At 50.2% G+C, this 14,396-nt stretch overlaps 1 gene segment (V, D, J or C); it reads right to left on the reverse strand.

The window, feature by feature from the left end:
• Positions 1-8,726: 8,726 nt before the first annotated feature.
• Positions 8,727-14,396, reverse strand: part of LOC128587398 (T cell receptor alpha chain MC.7.G5-like) — a 230,641-nt gene continuing 224,971 nt past the window's right edge. The window contains 4 exon segments of the C gene segment in view: positions 8,727-9,237; positions 9,905-10,012; positions 11,101-11,145; positions 12,638-12,895. Coding sequence covers positions 9,906-10,012; positions 11,101-11,145; positions 12,638-12,895 — 410 coding nt within the window.

Genomic DNA, 14,396 nt, shown 5'->3' on the forward strand with positions numbered 1-14,396 from the left:
CAGTTGTTAGGGTTTGAATCTTACTTCTATCTAGCTCAAAGTATTTGGTGTAGGCTCTACATGAGATTAATAAGCATTGGGATGATACTTCATAATGTCCCCAGAAAATGTAAGTGAAAGCACCTTATTAATGTAACTGCTCTTTAAATATATCCATGATCTCACTGCTCAGCAGAAACTCTGAGAACTTTTCTACAGCATATGACTTTTTTTCCTCAACTGCACATCCAGTTTTACTGACTTTCAGTTAAAAGACAGTGGTGGCAGTGGCAGACCTGGCTCTGCCAGGGAGAAGGAGAGAGACCTCCTTGGGAGGACCTGTTGAGTTTTGCTTTTCAGACCTGCTCTGCTTTGTGAAATCCCAGGGGTGAACAACTTTGTTTTTTAACTTTCTTTTTATATGAAAATGTACATGAACACACACACACACGTGTGACATAAGTAAACTTCCACGTACCTAGTTGGGTTTCAACAATTATCAACATTTTGCCCCAATCTTGTTGCAAGGTATTATTAATAAGAGACATCTGGTGGGGAGTGCTCATTCTGTCTGCTATTACATTGTGTGCCTACTACGTGCTGGGTGCTAGAGATACAGTAGAAATTAGAACAGAAAAGGTGCCTCCCTTTATGAGCCTTAAATTTTAGTAAGAAAGAGAGCCAAATTAGCACATAAGTGGAATACTTTGGTATAAGTGAGATGAAGGAAATAAACCATATAATGTGAAGGAGAATGGGGATGGGAGGGAGCTGTTCAGGGTGGTGAGGAAAGACTTCTTTAAGCAGGTGACATTTAGGCTGAGATCTAAAAGCTGAGAAAGCCAGCCATAGGACAGCTAGGGGAGTGTGTCTAGATACTACTTCAGTAACCCTCATTGCGATAGAATCATGAGATCACTAACATCAACAAATATTTATTGAGGGAGTGCCTCCTAAAGGTACAGAGCTCTGTTTTGTCATTCTAACCTAATTTTGAAGGGATCAAATAGGTGCAAACAGTCACAAAGGGGACAGACGTTGAGGGCAAATACAAGACACTGGTCCTGAAGGGGGTCCTTAGAATACCCTTCAGTTCATGCTCCTATGATAGCTGAACCACCTGAGACTTTAGTGTCTACAGGGCTTGGTGGAAAGCTAAGGGATCCGAGTCTAGCTAGTGTGGATCAGGGCCTGTGATGCTAAGCATTTCCTCATTTGTCAGAGGGGGAGATAATACTCTGCCTAGTGCTTAGGCTAATTGTGAAGATCAAAGTGGGTAATGTTTGCTTTGCTGCACAGACACAGGATATGGTTAGCAGAAGGTCTAGATAAGGATGTCATCCCACCCCTTGCTAAATCAGTGGAATGACTTGGGTCAGCAAAGAGCAGGGTAGGCACCCTAGAGTTTGATAAAAATTGTGTCTCACAGTCTCCACTGGAAAGAAGTCCTTTTTTTTTTTTTTTTTTTGAGACAAAGTCTCACTATGTCGTCCTTGGTAGTGTGCTGTGGCGTCACAGCTCATAGCGACCTCAAACTCTTGGGCTCAAGCAATTCTCTTGCCTCAGCCTTCCAAGTAGCTGGGACTACAGGTGCCCGCCACAACGCCCCGCTGTTTTTTTTTTTTTGTTGCAGTTGTATTGTTGTTTAGTTGGCCAGGGCTGGGTTTGAACCCGCTGGCCTGGGTGTATATGGCTGGCGCCCTCCCCACTGAGCTATGGGCACTGCCAATCAGTAAGGCTAACCTACTTGCTTCCCACTGACGCTGGAAGCATGACATGGAGACCAGGTGCCCACCACTATCTACACCACATTCCTTCATCTACTTACACTCTCCAGTCCGGCCAGCCCTATCTTCTCACATTTATGTGCTCTTCCTCTAGTGTTCTCCTTTTAGTTTTGGTTGCTAAATTTGATATGGGTAGTTCAGGGAAAGGACAAACTGTTTCTCAGTGGGATTTTATGAAGGCTTGGAAAATGGGAGGCTCTCTCCCTTGGATCCTACTTCCTCTGGAATGGATGGTAACAGGCCCACATTCCCAGAACAAACAGGGACGCTGGGCTTCTCTCTTCTCAAAGGTGGTGATATCCTCCTGGAAAGATTTAGGGTGTTCTGTCTTGAGAGGAGAAAGCTGCCCAGAGGACCTGCCTGCTAGAGGGTGCCACAGAGGTCAGGCTCCATGCTTTCAGGCTTTGTGTCCTCCAGGGCGTAAAAGGGGTCCTTTGGAAAACGGGAGAACTGGGGTTGGGGGTGTGAGAAGGAAGATAAGAAATGGCATTCTTCAGGAGTGATGCAGTGAGGGGAGTCTGGGAGGACGTGAATGCTGAGGGGCAAGGAGCTCTGGCTTCTGTCAGAAGCTAGGCCACAGCCTTGCCAGTGCCTCCTGGCCCTATAATTTCTCCTCCATCAAGCTCTCCAGGAAGCCAGGATGCAAGAAGCCGGGAGGGAGTGACCAAATACACATTATAGTGGCTCCTGGGACCACAGTGGTGGGAGAAGTGGCCATCCACTATGAAAAAGGCCGACTTACCCGCTGCCCAGGCTGTCCTAAGCTCTCCTGGGTGCTGACTTAGTTAAGCAGCAGCCCTACTCTTCTCTGCGAGGTGGTGCAGTCTGACATGGTTCATCCGTCTTGGCTTTCTAATGCACTCTCACTTTACATTTGCATTGGGAGCTCAATTACTAAGCATTTCCATACCCATTAGCTTTTTTGATCCCTTGAACAACACTGGGAAGCAGGTGGGTAGGTATTTTTATCTCCATATAAATAATAAAAATTGGGGATTTAAAAAAAATCCCAGTTTTTTTCCAGGAAGAAAGCTAGTGAGGGGCAGTGAAACTTAACTAGTTCTCCTGGATCATGCTTTAGGACAAAAATATAACACCTCTGTCATGTAATTGAGCCATGGAGGCATCTCTTTTCATACCATGTACTTACTGGACTTAGTTCCTGTGTACTGCGTATGTTTACTGGACTGTTAGTTCCTGGAGACAGAAACTGTATTAACGGGAGCAGTACTTTATGGAGATGTAATTTACACACGCTAAAATCCCTACTCTTCCTTAGGTGTGCAGATTGAAGCCTTTTGACAGGGGTCTGCACCCGTGTAGCCATCATCCAAGATCAAAATAGAAAACATTTTCACCACCCTTGAAGGTACCCTCATGCCCCTTTCCAATCACTTTGTTATCATAGAAATTTGTACCCTAAAAACAAAATTTTAAAGCTCTAAAAATCATGGGTGTCGGCTCGGTGCCTGTGGCTCAACTGGCTAGGGTGCCAGCCACATACACCTGAGCTGGTGGGTTCGAATCCAGCCTGGGCCTGCCAAACAACAATAATGGCTGCAACCAAAAAATAGCTGGGCGTTGTGGCAGGCCCCAGTAGTCCCAGCTACTTGGGAGGCAGAGACAGGAGAATCGCTTGAGCCCAGGAGTTGGAGGTTGCTGTGAGCTGTGCTGCATGGCACTCTACCCAGGCTGACAGCTTGAGGCTCTGTCTTAAAAAAAAAAGAATAAAAATCATGGGTGTCTAATAGTTGTATCTGCAAACTGTTTTGATTTCTAGCACTGGTGATTCCTTTTGTCCTTTGCCTGTTCTAGACCCTCATCTATAAAGGGTCACACAGTTTGTACAGAGACTGAATCCCCAGAGCCTGGTACAGCATGTGGCACACAGCGGGCATACAGTGTGAAAGAAAGCCTTGATTCTTTACCTAAGAATCAAGTAGGTTACAGGAAACCCAGGCTGTGGGTAGTTAGTGACTGCCTGGGGCCATGATATGGTGGATCCTGAACCCTAGCCCAGGCTCCCAGATTCTGAACCCAAAGCTCACTCTTGGTTTCCGGTACCTCCCTCTGGGCTTCCTCTAGTGCCCCGGTGGCATGAGTCTGACGATCCTGGGCAGGTGGTGCCCCCTGCTGCCCACCAGGCTAACCCCTAGCCCCACTGCTCCCCTGCAGGGTTGTGACTGGAGCCCAGTGCCACCAGTGACTGGCATGGCAGGGACTTGTGAGATGAAAGTCACTTGCCCTTTTATTTTCCTCTGAAAAGAGGTTTTTCTACGCTTTGCCGTCTCTTATAATAACAGACCAAGGGAGAGGAAGCCTTTTTGGTGGAGCGCTGCTGCCCCCAAGTGGGTGTCCAGGGACACTGCTACCAAGCAGGGCATCAAGCCTGGCGTTTTTTTGGGTTTCAGGTTCTGTAGCTTCTCTCCTGAAGAATCCTGCTCTCCAGGTCACTGAATAGAGGCAGATGTCCATCAGGGCCACTACCCAGCACTTCAGCCTCGGTCTGGAATGGGGGCGAGGGTGGGACTGCCTTGGGAGGATCCCTGTGGGAACTAGCCTCAGCTGTGTGTTGGGGGCAGATGTAGCTCCCATGTCCCTTCTACGGAAGGGTGGGCTGGATATAAGCCTGTAGGATCTGTCCTGTACTAAACTAGTGCTTAATCAGATGATACCAAGATTTGACCCGAGGGCCTGGTTTGGAGGAATGGCGTCTCAGCAGGGAGGAGGCAGGGTCACCCCAGCCTGCTGCTGGGTGTGGGTGTTAGGGTGTGGGTGTTAGTCATGGAGAGCCCCTCCCAGCTTGGCTTCCTGGCCTTCTTGTCACACCTGCGGTTTGGGGGTGGTGTAACGGCTCAGCCTGCTCCCCTTGGCACGTGGCCTTGGGCAATGCTATCTCTAACTCAGTATTTTTAACTCTTCTTTCCAGAGGATGTGGGTTTTGTGGGAAAGCTTCAAAGGGTGCCCTATTTGCCCCTCTTGGCAGCCATGATGTCATGGAAATGGGAGGGGGCTGCCCCAGCCCCCAAACACCTGGAGGGAAGTGGGCGACTTTTTCCACTTCCTGTTCTACTTCTGGCTACTGACTCAATGTGTGACCTGTTTATTAATTTCAAAGTGCAGGTCTGTGCGTCTGCTCAGAGGAAACCTTATGCATGCATGACTCTGCAAGGAGGTCTGCAGCCTCCCTGCTGCCCAGGTGCCTTTACACAGAGGCAGGGTGCTAGTGGCCCTGCCGCCACAGCAGCAATCCGTATTTTTGTTAGTGAGAAAGATACTACTGGGTCACCTTGCTTGAGGAGGTAGATTGGAGTTGGGTTTTAGGATGAGACACGTGGAGAAACTGCGGTGGAACTGGAAAGTGCCTTCAGTCCTGGATGTTGGTGTGGGCATGTGGTGATAGGAGCTCAGACTCCTGGGTATCCTTTGTGCTTTCACAGAGAAGGTGTCCTTCAGGCTTCACTGAATAGATGAGTGCCTGGGGGGCTGCCCTGGCCAAAGGGCTGCCACTCTGACTTTGCTTTTTCTGATAGCTCTTGTTTTTTTTTTTTTTTTTTTTAGAGACAAGAGTCTTACTTTATGGCCCTCGGTAGAGTGCCGTGGTCTCACACAGCTCACAGCAACCTCCAACTCCTGGGCTTAAGCGATTCTCTTGCCTCAGCCTCCCGAGTAGCTGGGACTACAGGCGCCCGCCACAACACCCGGCTATTTTTTGGTTGCAGTTTGGCCGGGGCCGGGTTTGAACCCGCCACCCTCGGTATATGGGGCCGGCGCCTTACCGACTGAGCCACAGGCGCCGCCCCTTCTGATAGCTCTTGTTAAGTTACTCTTAGCTCTTGGCAAAACTGTGAAATAGTAGCTCACTTGGCCACCTCCTCTATTAATCCATAGTTTCCTTTCTCCATACTCCCCACCTTCTTTTAGCTCCCTCCCCAGTGCCTAATTGCAGGAATTCTGCATTTGTTTATCTGATGGCATCTGCTGTGGGCCAGGCACTTGCTAGTTGTTGGGGACACTGATGAACAAGGTCCAGCTCCCATCCCAAGGAGCACACAGGCTGGTGGACTTCCTTGATGAGATGTAACCTGATAATAAGGGCTTTATGTGTGACTCTAGGGAGCTGGATTTTATGGGCAAACCAAAAATGTAAATAGTCCTTTAAGACTCGGTTAGCCGCCCCTCCAGTGAGGGGTAACAGCAGAGGGGTGCTCTGTCAGTGCTGAAGACCCCTTCTGCATCCATCTGGATCATACTCCTGCTTTGCCTTGCCCCCTTCTCCTGAGTAGGCTGTGGTTATAGTTGCACTCAGAGGTCAGGTCTCTGAGTGAAGTTTCAGAGAATCTTCTAGGGTCTTAGGCCAGCGGTCGGTCATGAGAGGGCATTTTGTTCATTCTTCTGCCCCCAGGGCTTCCCTGTGCTGAAGCCTTTTGGAGACAGTAGGGCATCTGTCCAGAAAAGCCCATTCTATTGCTGGCCTTGGCAACACGTTTCCTGCTGCGGTGTGCCCCTCCCCCTGTGAGGATGGGTCCAGACTGGCAGAACTGCAGACTGGACATTGCCCTGGCTCACAGAGACCAGGGGTTTTCATGACCATGTCTCCAGGTGTCCTCAGCAGCTTATTCCCTTCTTGCTAAACAATGCCCAGTTCATCATAGCTAGAGGAACTGAGGGGCCCCACTGTCGTGGCCTTAGGGCCAGTTCTGAGCTTCCTAGTGGGGAAGGAAGGCCTTCCTCCCACAAGGCCACTTCCATTCCCAGCGATATCCCAAGTGGGGCCTGGGGCCAGAGGTGAGAACAGAGCAGTCAAGATGGATGGAGTCTTTGCCCCCATCCCCATCATTTTCTCAGGCTCAGCCTCCTTGACCTCAGCCCTAATTGCCTTTAATGCCTCATACTTGAAGGATGGTTCTTACTGAACTGAGGAACCCCTGATTTTAGATGGGAATTTCTCAGGAGGCAGAGCTGACTGTGTTCTCCAGATGGCCTCCTACATGTCCAGGCCTTGTCACCCTATACTTCAGCTTAGGTGGGGCCTGGAAGAAGGAGGCCTTACGCCCTCCTGGGTGGGGCTCCAGTCCCTGCTGCATCACCCTCAGGTGGCCTTAGGAGACCAGTGGCCACTGGGCCTTGCTCTGTGAGGGCACTGGGCTGGCAGGCCCCCAGAGGCCCCCAGAGGCCCCCTTTGAGGTGCTTGGAGGGGTTTTGCTGCTATCCAGGCTCCTGTCCCCTGCCTTAAGGCCTGTGTCCCTTCAGTCTCAGCCTCACTTGAGCCAATGCACAGAGCAGACCTGACTGCCCAGCCACTCACATGTCCCTCGCCTGGATCTTCTTTATATGGAGAAAAGTGAATTACCACTTTAGGAAAAGAAGAGGAAGTAATTTGCCCTAAGTTTTTAATGGTTGATAAAGGCTGGTTGTATTAACCCTCCCAGGGGCATTTTCATTTAATACAGGAAGAAAATGCTTGAATGAGAAGAAATCCCCCATGGTGGAGTCTCTGGCATTGTGTCAGGAGGCAGTTTGAAGCAGGAGGCCTCTCAGAGTTCCCTGCAGGTGGGGTGGGAAGGCGGCACTATCCTCCCTTGGGCGAGAGGGACCCTGTTCCTATGGGAGTTCTTCTGAGACCTTTTCTTTTGGTGACCTTTAAAGGGGTTGTATTTAGGCAGCATGGAAGGAACGGGGATTCTGTGACTGCCCTCAGTAGAAGGGACGCTAATTCTTAGTTCTACAGGAGCTATGGAATCAGACGTGCAGGGCTAGAGGTAGCCTCCAGTGTGACCTGACCTCGTATAGATGGTGATCCTCAAACTCACAGAGGGAAGGGTGCGCCCTAGGTCGTCTATTAAAGCTAGAGGCTGAGTAGCCCTAATCTGAAAATCTGAAATTAGAAATGCTTCAAAATCTGAACTTTTTTGAGTGCCCACATGACACTCAAAGGAAATGCTCACTGGGGCAGTTTGGATTTCGGATTTCCAGACTGGGGATGCTGTACTGGTATAACAAGTATAACATTCCAAAATCTGAAAAAATCCAAACTATAAGCATTTCAGAGAAGGGATTCGTAATCTGTGGACAAACCGTAAAGATATCTGGGACTCGAACACCCTCCTCCTCCTGGGAATTAGTAATCACTCAGCTTTGAGTCCTGGTAGTGGTTGTGGTTAGGTGGGTGGCTGAGTGGTCCCTGAGGTGTGTCCCATCAGCATCTATGACCTGGGGAAAGGTGCTTGGGCAGCAGGAATCCCAGAGAATGGGCAGTGTACTGTGGATCTCCAGGGAATCCCACTCCTTGTTTCCTAGGTGACAGCTTGAGACATCCTTTCTCTTTGGACAAGTCCCCGGCCTTGAGGGGAGAGAGCTTGTCTCCCCTTTTCTCATTCTCATGTCCAGGATGGTGGAGTGTAAAGTCCTGCTGGAGTCACAGCCTCCTCCCCACCCTGCTCCTTAGGCTGTGTACCTCAAGGTGCTGGGCATGGCTGGGACCCAGGCAGTAGAGTGGTGGGTGGTCTCTAGCCATGAATCTTTGGGGCAATGTACAGTTTCAGTGGAGATCCAGTCTGAGAGGAAAGGCAAAGGAAATGTTTCTAGAGGGCAGGAGACCGTGGGTGGCATTTTGGGGACTCTTGCTGTGTGGTCCCTGCCTGCCAAATTTTGACTACAGGTCACTACCACCCATGTGTGTGGGCCTCCTGCTGTGGGTGGCCTCCTGGCGTGGCCTGAGGACAGGAGAGGAGGGGCTCAAGTTTTTAAGTGGGGTTTCCCGACCCCCAGCACAGCCTGCTAAGGGGAGTTTTTTGGATGTTATTCCAAAAAGAGGTTGACTTATGCAGCGTAATGAATTGGGCTCCCTGGACTGCATCATGGACAAATGCCTTGGTTTCTTTCTGCTTGGCTAGTGATCACCAGCAAGCAGAAAATAACCCCAGCCAAACCCAGTCAAATGGGAGCACCATCTCTGTTCTTCCAAATCACTTTTAATGAAGCCTTGGGCAGCGGGTTTACAACATGGCTGGGGTACACAGCATGGCAGGGCTAGACGATGAGAAAAATTTCCCCCACAGATTGAGGAAAAGAGTAACACGGATTTCTTTATAAACACTATTTAAAAAATAAGCTCCTCACAATATTCTCTAGGAGCTAGAATCTGAGAGAACCCACTGGAGCTGTGCCACGCAGCGGGCTGCAGAGGCAGTCGGTCTCTGGGGAGAGCTGCAGCAGCCCTGCCTCTGCTGCGGGTGTCACGCAGTGACAAGCAGCAACAGGGGACAGAGCACAGGGCAGCAGTGTTTGGCAGCTCCTCAGCAATCTTCATCACAAAGCCAGGTAGAATCTTGGTGGTGGCACTGCCAGGGAGCCCGACAGGCGGTGAGAGCCTCTTGTGGGGCAGAATCACTCCCTCTGCTGTAACAGGCAGAGGAGGGCAATTCGGAGCACGGAGCGAGGGGGCACGGGCTCGTATGGTCTTGCTGACCTGGGGTGACAAAGAGCAGAAGTCAGGCTAGGTGCTGAGGACGATGCAGGACTGACAGGGATGTGACGGTTATGGCTCTGTTTGGGGCTGTGTCATGGAGTTCCAGGAGCAAGAGGACCTGGGATTCTTTGGGATGGGATGCGGTTGTCAGCAAGATGACCAGGTTCCCTGGGGGAGGTGAGCTGGAGGCTCTAGCCTGGACCAGGCTGATATGAACGAACGTAATGACTTTTTTTTTTCTGTGCAGAAGGAGCCATGGTGGGAGAGAGGACCCAAGGAAGGGACGTGGGGCCCTTTAAGTTACACTTGGGGAGAGCAGGGCGTGTGCTGCAGATGAGACTGGCCCTGAGTTTCTTTTCTTTCACCCTTTAGCTGTGCGGCCCTTGATGTCACCTGGACTCTCTTCATTTCTAAAACAGGGATAATAAGAGCTGTTCTTCCTACCTCATAGAGGAGACATGGCTCAGCTGAGCTGGCTATGAGTGTGTTTCTGGGACACTGTTACTAACATGAGGAACTAATAACATGAAGACATAGAAGAATTTGGTGGGTCGGTGCTTAGGACTTAAAAGCGAGGCCTTGCAGGGAGGTTCCTGCCCTCAGATCTCGGTACCCACCCTGAGACCTGCACCCCAAAACCCTTGGTCCTTGTTCAATGCCCTCTCACCTCAGCTGGACCACAGCCGCAGTGTCATGAGCAGATTAAATCCGGCCACTTTCAGGAGGAGGATGCGGAGCCCAATCACTGACAGGTTCTGAACATTTAGGTTCATATCTATAAAACCAAAAGGTCACAGTGGTGAGGGGTGTGCATGCCTGAGGTCTGCTCAGCCCTGCAGGACGCACCCAAGGCTTAAACAAAGGGGGTGAGGGGGGGTGGGCCTCAGCTCTGGGGCCTGCTTCTCCCTTTGAGCTTCTGTGCACACTCCCTTGCGAACATGTTTGTGCATTCCTCCACGGTCAACAGTGTTGTGTTTCAAAATGAAAACACTAACTGGACTTGGCCCTTCTTTTCCTGAGCTCCTCTGAGGATGGGGTAGAGGTAGGTGCTCAGGACTTGTCATCCCTTGGGTCTGGGCTCCTTCTGTGAGAATCTGGTGGCTGGACCACAGTAGGGATGACTCAGGTAGAACAGATGAAATGAACAACTGGGCCCAGGGTAGTTGTCAGCACTGCTGGGGGTGGGCAGAGGGCAATCCTTAAGAGATAGGATCACTGCCTCCAGCCTGTGTGGGTGCTGCTGTTTTTCTTGAAAGAAGGCAAAATCTCTTGGCTATGGCGTGAATACGTCCTCAGGATGAGGTTAGTTTAGGGCAGGCATCCTCAAACTTTTAAAACAGGGGGCCAATTCACTGTCCCTCAGACCGTTGGAGGGCCGGACTATAGTTTAAAAAAAAAAAACTATTAACAAATTCCTATGCACACTGCACATATCTTATTTTGAAGTAAAAAACAAAACGGGAACAAATACAATTCACACCGCTTCATGTGGCCCCTGGGCCGCAGTTTGAGGACGCCTGGTTTAGGGAGTCAGAACCTCATAGCTGGGCCACACAGAAGCGCTCTCTGGCTGTCCTGACAGCTACTGACCGGAAATACAGAGGCCTAGCAGTGAGTCACTGGTCTCGCGGAACTAGAGACTCATTCTCAAAGTATTTAGAATGGAAAAGAAAGTCCGAGGAGCTGAGAGGGATTCAAGCAAGACCCCAAGCGGCTCTGAGGAGGTCTCAGACTCTGTTCTCATTCCTGGTAACGTTGTTGCCACACCTGCTAATTCCTCCCCAGCTCCTCTATCCAGTCAGGGTTATTATGGGCCATTGCCTCCTCTCCCATGTTCAAAGCTAGGCTAGACCCCTCTCTTACCTGTCTCAAAGCTTTTTTCTACCGACTTGGCATCACAGGAAACTTCTAAAAGGAGAAAAAAAGAAATTTTCTTAGTACTGACAGCATGTTGACTCTTCCACCCCAGACCTCCTTGTTATGGGGCAGCCTTCCCGCACTTCCTTGGGCAGAGAACTGGATGGAATGTGTGCCACCTGGGTACCTGCTGGGGGAGAACCCCTGGCCCCAGTAGGACCAACCCTGCAGCTTCTGGGCACCATTGTATTCACTCAACACATGCTCATTGTGCAACGTACATGTTATGTGACAGGCCACAGGGAACTATCACACACAACTGCCCTTGGGTAGTTTCCGTCTGGAGTCTAATGGGGCCGTGAAATATATACACAGTGACAAGAGGCACAGGGTACGGACATTTTCAAGTATTCCAAAAATTTTTGATCCCTGCACCTCAAATTTATTCCATAGCTCCATCCTAAGTTTGTTCCATCTCAGTAAACAGGGCTACCATTGACTCGCCTGCTCAGGCATTGAACCCCACCTCCGTCTCTGATCCCCTCCTCTCCTTCTCATCCCTGCCTGCTTCTACCTTTGAAAGCTGATGGTGCTGCCACCACCCCACCCAGGCCCCCATCATCTCTGTTGCGATCACTCCCTTTCTGTAGAAGCCTACAGCCTAGTCTCCTCACAGCTGTCAGGCTGATCTTTATAAAAGGAAATTAGGTGTCCTTCCCCTGCTTGAAGCCAACCAACAGCTTCCCAGATACTTGGCATAGCATCTGCCCTCTCGCGGCCTTCGAGGCCCTGGGTCCTGGCCCTGCTGGCTTCACCCAGCTCCTGCTGCTCTTCTCTGTTCTGACTGCACCTTTGTCTCAGGCTTCTCTGGGGTCCTCTCTCTGTCCTTGGCTGCTATCTTTAAATAGCTTTTCCTCAGATAGCCCGTCCCTGACTTTGGCCCCAGATGGTGGCTGTTTCCTTAACCCTAAGTTAATGCACACATTACAATCTGAAATTTCTTAGATTTGCCCCTGTTGATGGACGGGCTCCCCCAACTAGAATGGACTTTCCTCAGGGAAGGCCCCCTCATCTGGCGTTCTCTTCCTCTACTCCAGCACCTGACATTGCATAGCCCATGGTTGCTGAGTGAATGAGTGACTGGGTGAGGTCAGGAGCAGGGGAAGATATTTTGGCAGAGAGGGAGAAATGAAGGCAGGCCTCTTAGAGAAGGGCATTAGGATAGGGCCTGGTGGAGCAGGAAGGGGCAAACAGCCTGAGCAAAGGCAGGGAGGTGAGTGCTCAGAGTAGGGAGGCCAAGGCTGGGTCAGTGTCCTCTCCTGCCACCTGTGCATCTGTCTTTTGCCCAGGACATAATGTGAACTGCCAGGGCAGGGCTCAATGCTCCTTAGGAAACACAGTGCAGGGCTTTGATGACAATTGATGAGGCTGAGACTACCAATCAGTGTGGCTTTTAGACACCATTGACCTGAGCTCTGGGCAGAGCCGGGCCTCTCCTGAAGCAAGGAAACTCCTCTTGCAAAGGCACCAAGTCTGCACTCACCTGAGTTAGAGTAGAAGGGATCCTCCATGAAAGTGTCTGCACATGCAAAATCAGCATTGTTGCTCCAGGCCAAGACACCATTGCTCTTGGAACCCGTGGACCTCATATCCAGCACAGTTTTGTCTGACATGAACACGCCCGATTCAACATTGGACGAATTTGTTTTATTAGAAGGAAAATCGGTGAACAGGCAGACAGAAGTGTTCCCGAATTTAGAGCTTTTCAGCTGGTACACGGCGGGGTCAGGGTCCTTGATATCTGTGGGCCAAGAAGATGGAGGTCAGGAGATGCTCTTATTTCCCTCTTTGCCCCAAGCCAGGCCACAGCCCAGATGCCAGAGATGACCAGAGTGGGCTTCTGTGGGTCATGGGATCAGGCTTTACATGGGAAGTAACGTTTTAGAAACCAGCTGCTTGTGACAGACTGGGACTCAAGGACAGGCACAAGCCATCAGTCCTGGCTAAGAGGCCGGGCTCTCAGTGAACATTCTCTGCCAGGCCCTGTCAGTCAGTGAAGGAAACCAGAAATGCGGGGCTATTTGATGATATTGCTTATTCTTCTACTTAACAGGAACTTCTTCAAAACCTCAGCAATTCTAGGAAATAACACAGCTCAGGCGGGGCAAAGACAAGCATAGAGAAAAGGCCCAGCGAGGCAAACCATACGTCTTGGAATTTGGAGTGGTCTCCCCTACTTGGGCTGGCCATTGGTGGGATTTGGAGGTCTCTGATCTGCTGGCATTAAGTTGGAAAATGTGTCACATCATCAGGAGATTTCGCTTTCACTGACAAAAGTTTTGGACTATAAATCAGAATACCCGTGTCCAAGCCCTGGCTCTACTAAATAGTAATTAGTAAATATCAGACATATCAGCTTGTGAAGTCTCAGGAATTTCATGCATAAAATGAAGATGCTGCCTCATCCACTTTCCTAACCAGGCTATTCTGAGAAACCAATGAGAGTTTCTTCATGTAAACATGTATTTAATTTACTGTAAAGGTTAGTAGTTAGCACTACTAATGCTGCCAGAACATTGCCGTGAAAAAGTGCTTCTGAGTAACACAGAGTCACAGTTTTGACTCTTCGGCAGGAAGCAGGAGCTGCGGGAAGCGTTTCCTTAGTGCTGAGACTTATTCTTTAGTATTTCCGTTTCCTTAGTGCTGAGACTTATTCTTTAGTATTTCCGTAGGATTTTGTGTTTTTAATGCGACTCTCATTGTTTATTCTTTCCAACCTTCTGCCTTTAGAGGAGGAAGCAGAGGTTTGCTGGGAGGATTAGCAAGTTGGGGCCACCCAGAGAGTTTCCACCAGGGCCGGGATTAGAATTTCCTGCCCCTGTGGTTCTCTGATCCCACAGCTCCTCACATACACACAAGGTTTCTGAGGCCCTGGTCTGTACACCCACTTGCTGAGCCAGCCAGGGTGGCCTTGGCAATGCAGACAGCCAGCTGGATGACATCCAAAGAAATCAGCCCTTGGCTCGTCCTTGGATGCTGATCAAGGCAGAGCTGCCTACAGTGTGGGGACCCGGAGCTGCAGAGCAGGCGGGAAGCTCCATGGTCAGGGGGGAGAGACACCTAGAGCTCTGCTCCCCTCCAACCTCTACATGCCTGGGCAGCCTGGCATCACTCTGACCCTAAAACATAGTTTCTTTAGTGGGAGGAGAGACAAAGGGTTAGCTCCACTGACACATTGCAGTGGGTTGGCAGTCATCAACAGGGGTGGGTGGGGGGTCCTTGGGTGGGACTAAAGAGGAGAC

This window comes from Nycticebus coucang, chromosome 6 (genome assembly GCF_027406575.1).
Source record: "Nycticebus coucang isolate mNycCou1 chromosome 6, mNycCou1.pri, whole genome shotgun sequence".
NCBI classification, from domain to species: Eukaryota; Metazoa; Chordata; class Mammalia; order Primates; family Lorisidae; genus Nycticebus; species Nycticebus coucang.